Consider the following 8,398-nt stretch of genomic DNA (forward strand, 5'->3'; position numbering starts at 1 on the left):
CACAGGGTCGCTATGAGTCGCAGGCGACTCGACGGCACATAACAACAACAACAACAACATTTATCAATGAGTTTTCTGCATCACTGCTTATTCCTCCATGGATCTTCTCTTGGTCCTTACTATCTACAAGTTCCACATTCAAAGTCCAGGAACAAATTGTTGTATGCCACCGAGTTGGAACCAACCCACAGCTGGGTTTTCAGAGGCAGTACATTGCACGGGAAAAATTGCAAAACCTTCTCCGGCCAACAATCCACGGCCGCTGGATCTCAAAATATATTTACACAGGAAACCTAATTCCGGCTCCAGATATTATCGCGAGAATTTAGTCTAGCAAGTCATGTGACAATGCAAGATGGCGGTCCCCAATGAAGCAGAGGAGGGGGTTTTTTACTTGGTAGTGAGCGGTATTCCTTCGGAATTGCGATCGGCCCAGCTACGGAGCTACTTTAGCCAGTTCCGGGAGCAGCGTGACGGTGGCTTTCTGTGTTTCCACTACCGACATCGGCCTGAGCAGACCCCTTCTCAGGCTACTTCTGACTCTGCTCTATCTCCCAGCGATCCTGTAGCTGAAGGCCATGTTCTCGCTCAAACGTCAGCCACCAATGTCCCTGCTTTCTCCTCTCGGTACTCAACTCCGGTCCAGACTCGCACCTGCTGTTGCGTCATCTCGGTACGAGGGGCAACTCAGGCCCGGAGGCTTCTTCGCATGTACTCAGGCCGACAGTGGCTGGATTCTCAAGGGACTTTGCTGCCTGGTCGCTGTCTCATCCGCAGACTTCGGATACCCACAGAGGCGTCAGGTATGAATGGGACAGACAGGAGGCTAGCAGCCCCAGGAGAAGATGTATCTCTGGGGAATATGTGTATAAGAGTAAATGAAGCTCTTGTTCTGACTCGTTAGGTGCAATAGAGTCATATACAACTCATGGCGACCCCATGAGCAACAGACTTGAACCCTGCCCTGTCCTGTGCTATCCTCTTCATTTCCAACTTCATCATTCCCATTGCCGCAGTCACTGTGCCATTCCATCTCGTTGAGGGTCTTCCTGTCTTTGATCCTTTTCAAGGAATAGCCTTTCATAGCAATATGCCCAAAATACGTGAGATGAAATTTTGTCATCCTTGCCTACAAGCAACACTCTTGCTGTGTATCTGTTTGAGAGCTTTTTTTAAATCCATGGAATAGTCAGTGCTCTTTTTCAGCACCATAACTCAAAGACATCAGTTCTTCTGTCATCCCTAGTTATTGTTCAGCTCTCAAACGCATAGCAAGTGATTGGAAGAACCGTGACCTGAATCAGGCACACCTAAGTCTTTAAACTAATATCATTGTTTCTCAATAATTTGGAGAGATTCCTGTCAGCAGACTTGCCCAGTGCTGATAAGTCTCCTGATCTCCTGACTGCTGGTACGAAGTGTGTTGATTGTGGATCCAAGTAAAATGAAAATGTTGACAATTTCAATCCTCCTCAGTTTCAGCAAGCAGGGTTGTGTCATCTGCATGGCACAGGTTGTTGATGAGTCTTTCTCCTAACCTGATGCTACATTCTTCTTCATAGAGTCCAGCTTCTTGAATTATTTGCCCAGCATATACGTTGAGTAGATATGGAGAAAGGATACATCCATGACATACTATCTTTCTTGATTTTCAACCATGCAATGTGCCCTTGCTTTATTTGGACAACAGTTTCATGGTCTAGAGAAAGGTCTCATATGAACATAATTAAGTGTTCTGGGGTTCCAAATTTTTCCTCAATATTAGCCATAATTTGTTAGGATACACACAATCCAATATTGAGTTTCACATAATTAATAGAAATAGACATTCTTCTGGTATTCTCTGCTTTAAGCCAGGATCCATCTGACATCAGCAATGATATCCCTGGGCAAAGTGCATAACATACCAGCCAGAAAATTCAGTCATTCTAGAGAAAGATGGGCATTCTCCACCTATAAATATTTACACCTCAGAAGCTTGATAGAGGGTTGCTATGAGTCAAAACCAACTTGATGACAGTGGATTTTTGTGTGGAACTTTATACTTATCTTATGGATTTGATAATCTGATGTGTCCACTCAGAACTTATACTTACAGTTAAGTGGCTTATTAAGGAAGTGGCGAGGGTCCTTGGGATCAGAAACCATAAAAGCAAAATTTAAAAGGCTCCACCATAGTGCAGAGCATATCTTGTCCTTCAGTACATGATAGTATACTCATCTCTGGAGGTAAACAGACCCTTCTCTTTGCTGTGCACACTCCCTCACACCTGTACAGGGGTCCTCTTAGGCCCCCTCAGGCCAGGCCCCTTTCACCTCCCTGACAATACCACTGGCTATGCCACAGGGCTCTTTCCTGTTTTCATTGTTACAACTCTTAACTTTTAAGAGGTTCTTTGCCTCCTCTTCTGCTTCTGATCTCTTGCTTCCCTTGTCCTTTCTCCTTCCTGCATCCTTCTTCTCTGTTTGTAAAACTCTTCAAGGTTGGGTGAGTATATAAGTAAAACCCCTCATCAGTTTTGTATTTGGCTTTTTTCCCCCTTGTGTACCATCCAGTCAAATATGACTGGCACAGGAGGAGATTGCCCCTCCTTCTCCAGCAGAGCATCTGGTAAATTCAAACCACTTGCCTTCAGGATTGCAGCACAGCTTCTTGCCACTGGGCCAACAGAGCTCCCTTTCTTGTCAGTTTTAATCAGGGCCACCAGCATCACTTAACTCTTTTTAATCATCCCAAGGCTGAGTATACTTCATTTGCATAAGTAATACGAACCAGTCACTGCAAAATACATAAATTTGACCAATCCCAGGGAAGGCTACAGTCCAAGGTAGACAAAAAAAATATGAAGCCACAGATTGTTTACAATTTACCCAGAAAATCTCAATCCACCTGAACAAAAAGTAAAAAACCTTCTTGGATAGAAAACTGTGGCAAAAGTAACTCTTCAGAGTTTAGGAGAAAGGCAAAATGCCACATACAGGAACTCATTTTACTAACACAAGGAAAGGGGTGTAGGGGAAAGAGAACTTTATTGAGATAAGCTTTCATTTTCTAATTTATTGAGTCATTCCAAAAATTTTCAAGATGTTCATTGTAGCTAGAATACATGGTATGAGAGTATGGAGCAGGTTGGAGGTGGTAGCAAGTAGCCTCTAAAGAAAATGCATGTTTTTATTTGAGCAGATGAAAAATGGCATGAAATTGCTAGGTGGGTTTGAACAGAGAGAGAGGAGAGGACTCTGAAAAGTTAAAAAAAAAAATACCATTAGGCTAATGCATTTAAACTTTGAGTAGTTTCTGGCCCGATTTTGCTGGTGGATTCAGGTATTCAATATCCATTCTTCTTCCACCCTCCTAAGGTTTAGTCTCATTTCCCTTCAAGACCCGAAAGGAGCTACAAAGTCGGAAGGCTACAAGTGAAGCATTCACCCTGGCTGACCTGAGACAACTACCAGAACTGAATCCACCAGCGTTGATGCCGAATGGGAATGTGGGGACTCCCCTGCGGGTCTTTTTGGAGTTCATCCGAGCCTGCCGCTTACCACCCCGGATCATCACCCAGCTGCAGCTTCAGTTTCCCAAGACAGGTTCCTCTCGACGTTATGGCAATGTGCCCTTTGAGTATGAGGACTCCGAGACTGTGGAGCAGGAAGAGCTTGTATACACAGCAGAGGGTGAGGAAATACCCCAGGGAGCCTGCCTCAACGATACATCACCCCGCCCTTGTGGTGAGCCAGAGGAAGAAGGGGAAGAGGAGGCGGAAGAGTCTCATTCAGATGACGTGAGTATAATGAGCCACTTATCCTTGCTGGCAACGTGGAGAGGCTAGAACATTATGTCACTTGTTTATTAACAGCAGCTCTTTACCTGGAGTTCCCAAGAGGATTTTAGCAGTATGCGAACTCCTGGACATTAAATGTAAAATACATGTACACACATGCATTTCTTTAGAGCGAGCGTCCATAGCATTTATCAGAAGATTCTCAAAGAATTCTTTTCATTCCTTCAGAAGAAATGTAAAGAGGGAGGGTTTGTTGTCAAAATTGAGAACCTGCCAGTCAAGATGTATGCATTCACTTGCCTAAGACCATCTGAGCAAGTAGAGACAGCTGAAATGTGAAGCCAGCCCCCGTGTTGATTCACTAAGCTCCGTGTGCATTCATCCCATAATTGTGAGATAGCTTCTGTTTTCTGACTTTGAATCTTTGCCTTTACTCTAACCTATAAAGAAATAGACATTTCTTCCACATGTTTGCCCATCAGTAAAATTAGATGAACTATGATTTGTTGTTGAGTTGTTGTTTGATGGCCACCCATCTCCACATCTGTGGCTTGTTTAAGGCCATTGGTTGCAATCAGTGTCTCAATATCTCATTGAGGGTCTTTACCACTTTTTCAAGCATGATATTCTTCTCCAAGTACTAGAACCTTCTGACAACATGCCCAAAGAGTGTGAAACAGAATCTTACTATATTTGCCTCCAGCAAACACTGCACTTCTTCCAAGACGGATTTGTTTATTCTTTTGGCCACCCATGTTGTTGTTGTTAGTTGCCATTGATTCGAGTGTGACTCATAGCAGCCCTATGAACAACGGATCTGAATCCTATCCTGTCCTGTGCCAACCTCACAATCTGACACATGCATTGCTGCAGTAACTGTCAATCCATCTGGTTGAGAATTTTCCTCTCCTTGCCATCCCTCCACCTTTCCAAGCATGATGTCCTTCTCCAAGGAATAGCCACTCTTAGCAACATGCCCAAAGTATGTCAGACGAAGCTTCACCATCCTGGCCTACAAGAAGCACTCTGGCTTTACTTTCTCCAAGGCATACCTGTATGTTCTTTTGTCAGTACCATGGGATATTCAATACTTTTCCTCCAATACCATGAACTTAAGGCTTCAGTTCTTCTTCTGTCATCTGTATTCATTGTCCAGCTCTCAGATAAATAGCCAGTGATTGAATAGATGCTCTCAATCAGGCACACCTTAGTCCTCAAACTAACATCATTGCTCCTCAGTACTTTTAAAGGTCCCTGACTACAGACTTTCCCAATGCAATACTTCTGTGACTTCCTGACTGCTGATAGCAAGTGTATTGATTGTGAATCCAAGTAAGATGAACTCATTGACAGTGTCAGTCTTTTCCTCATGTATCATAATGTTGCCTATTGGTCTAGTGGTGAGAATTTTTGTTTTCTTGACATTGAGATGCAATCCATATTGAAGGCTGCAGTGTTTAATCTTCTGCAGCAAGTGTTTCAAGTCCACTTTTACTTTCAGCAAGCAAGATTATATCATCTGCATAGCAAAGGTTATTAATGAGTCTTTCTCCGATCTTAATACTACATTCTTATTCATAGCATCAACCCATAGGCTATTCAGTACTCTTCATCAACACCACAGTTCAAAGGCATCAGTTTTTCTTCAGTCTTCCTTATTCACTGTCACTTATTTCACATGCATATGAAGTAGGTGCAGATACCACACCTTGGGTCATGTGTGCACCTTAGTCTTTACAATGGCATCCAGGTTTTTACTACTTTAAAGAGGGTCTTGGCAGCAGATTTGCCTGATGCAGCACTTCGTTTAATTTTTTTACTATGACCTGCATTATGCTGATAACACAACTTGCTGAAAGTGAAGAGCATAGGAAACATTTGCTGCCAAAGATCAAATACTACAGCCTTTGGTAAGGAATACATCTCAACATCATGGAAAAAAGGATTGAAGTTGTCAGGAGTCTTAATTAATTGCATTGAGCAAGTCTGCTGTCAGAGACCTTTCCAGAATGCTAAAATATAATGATATCAGTTTGAAGAGTTGAGGTGCATCTGTTTCAGGCCATAGTCTTCTCAGATACATGCTACACATCAGAGGGCTGGAAAATGAATTAGGATGATAGAAGAATTGATGCATTTAAGTTGAATATCCCATGGACTGCCAAAAGAACAAACAGATATGTCTTGGAAAAAGTGCATCCAGAGTGCTCCTTGGAGGCAAAGATGGTGACGCTTTGTCTTTCATACCTTGGACATATAGCTAGACGTCATGCTTGAAAAGATGGAGGGTCAGCGAAGGAGAGGAAGACCCCTCAATGAGATGGATTGACAGGATGACATGAGCATTGGGCTCTAATGTGTCAGAGATGATGAGGATGGCACAGGATAGGACAGGATTCAGGTCAGCTGTTCATAGCGTTGCTATGAGTTGTACCTGACAATACCTAACAACAAACTACCGTGGATGTTGATTGTGGATCCAGGGAAGTGAAATCCTTGACAATCTCAATCTTTTCTTTTTAATGTGATGTTGCCTGTTGGTCCAGTTGAGAATTTTTGTTTTCTTCATGTTAAGATCTGTTTGTTTTCTTAGCAGTCCATGGTATACTCAATACTCTTCCCAGCACCACAGCTCAAAGGTATCAATTCTCCTTCTATCCTTCCTGGTCATTGCCCAACTCTCTGACGCATAACAAGTGATTGTAAAGACCATGGCCTGTATCAGATGCACCTTAGTCTCCAGAGTGACACCATTGCTCTTCAGTACTTTGGAGAGGTCCATAACAGCAGACTTGCCCATCACAATACATCTTTTAATTTCCTGCCTGCTGGTGCCAAGAGTGTTGACTGTGGAGCCAAGATGTAATCCGTACCAAAGACTTTGATCTTCAGTAAGTACTTTAAATTCTCTTCACTTTTAGCAAGTAAAGTTGTGTCATCAGCATATCGCAGATATCTAATCTTGATACTCTATTTTCCTTCAGTGGTCCAGCTTCTCAAATTATTTGCTTAGCATACAGATTGAATAGATATGGTAAAAGGGTACAAACCTGACACATACCTTTTCTCATTTCACACCATGCAGTATCCCCTTATTCTGTTTAAATGACCGCCTCTTGCTACTCATTCAGACTGGTTCTGAGTGAATGTAGTTAACTGTTCTGGAATTCCCAGTCTTTTCAATGTTAACCATAAGTGCATAAAACAAGTAAGCATGTTTCTGGTATTCTCTGATTTCCTTAGATATTCCTACTTCTACTGCCTCTTCAGAATCCAGCTTGTTCTTCTGGCAGTTCCCAGTTGAGGTGCTACTGTAGCTGTTTTTTAATAATTTTCAGCAAGATTTCCTTTGAGTGTAGTATTAGTGCCATTTGATAATTTCAACATCCTGTTAGATCACTTTTTTTTGGAGTGGGCACAAATAAAGATCTCTTCCAGTTGATTGTTATTGTTGTTGTTGCCTGCAACTCCTAACAACCCTATGTAGAACATCTCTAAACCCTGCTCTATTCTGTGCCAATCTTACTGTCTCTGATACACCTACCCTCATTACCCCAGTCACCGAATCAGTCCATCTCATCGAGGACCTTCCTCTGTTGCACTGTTCCTCCACCCTTCCAAGCATGACATCCTTCTCCAAGAACTGGTCCTGCCTTGCAACATGCCCAAAATATGTCAGACAAAGCTTCAGAATCCTTGCCTCCAAGGAGCAGCCAGGTCTCACCCTCTTTAGGATTAACCTGTTTGTTCTCCCAGCAGTCCATGGTATATTCAATACTCTTCTCCAGTACCACAGCTCAAAGGCATTCATTCTCCTTCTATCATCCCTAGTCATTGTCCAGCGCTCTGATGCATAGCAAGTAATTGTAAAGACTTTAGCCTGAATCAGGCGCACCTTAGTCTGCAGACTGACATCGTTGCTCTTCAGTAATTTGGAGAGGTCCCTGAAAGCAGACTTTTTCAATGCAATTCATCTTTTGATTTCCTGGCTGCTGGTACCAAGAGTATTGATTGTGGAGCCAAGCAAACTAAAGCTGCTAATAATCTCAGTCTCTTCACTGTCTATCATGATGCTGCCAGTCGGCCCAGTGGTGAGAATCTTTGTTTTCTTGATATTGAGCTTCAATCCATATTGAAGGCTGTAGTCCTTGACCTTCTGCAACAAGCGCTTCAGATCCTCCTCAGTTTCAGCAAACAGGGTTGTGTCATCTGCATACACAAATTGTTGATGAGTCTTCCTCCAATCCCGATGCCACACTTCTTCTCATAGAGCCCAGCCTTCAGGTGATTAGCTGCTGTCTTTTAAATGTCTTGTCATGGATGAATGAGCACATCCAGGGCTGCGTCTTTGCTGTTACCTCAAGTGCAAGCTGGACTTCTTCCATCAGTATTATTGATTCTTTTTGTTTTAGGAGGGGAGAGGAGGGCATCAAATCATTTTATTGACAAGTTTCAAGAGTTATTGGAGAAGAGGTGGAGCACTAAGGTCCAGTGACCTTGGTCCAGCAGCGATCCTCTATGCTCTGCAGTCACCAAAACACTAGTGATTCTTGATATGGTTCCTGAAATGGTTCCGTGTTGACGAGCTCTTTTGGTACAGTGATTCTTTTTTTTTT

General features: G+C 42.8%; 1 protein-coding gene across 1 annotated transcript in view; it reads left to right on the forward strand.

Annotated features, from left to right (window-relative positions):
* Positions 1–355: 355 nt before the first annotated feature.
* Positions 356–8,398, forward strand: part of GPATCH3 (G patch domain containing 3) — a 17,768-nt gene continuing 9,725 nt past the window's right edge. The window contains exons 1-2 of the mRNA XM_006883475.1: positions 356–803; positions 3,361–3,782. Of these exons, the coding sequence (XP_006883537.1) occupies positions 356–803; positions 3,361–3,782 (870 nt within the window). The remainder of the gene's footprint in view (positions 804–3,360; positions 3,783–8,398) is intronic.

Source organism: Elephantulus edwardii, unplaced genomic scaffold (assembly GCF_000299155.1).
Source record: "Elephantulus edwardii isolate Elephantulus edwardi_28Jun2011 unplaced genomic scaffold, EleEdw1.0 scaffold00028, whole genome shotgun sequence".
NCBI lineage: Eukaryota > Metazoa > Chordata > Mammalia > Macroscelidea > Macroscelididae > Elephantulus > Elephantulus edwardii.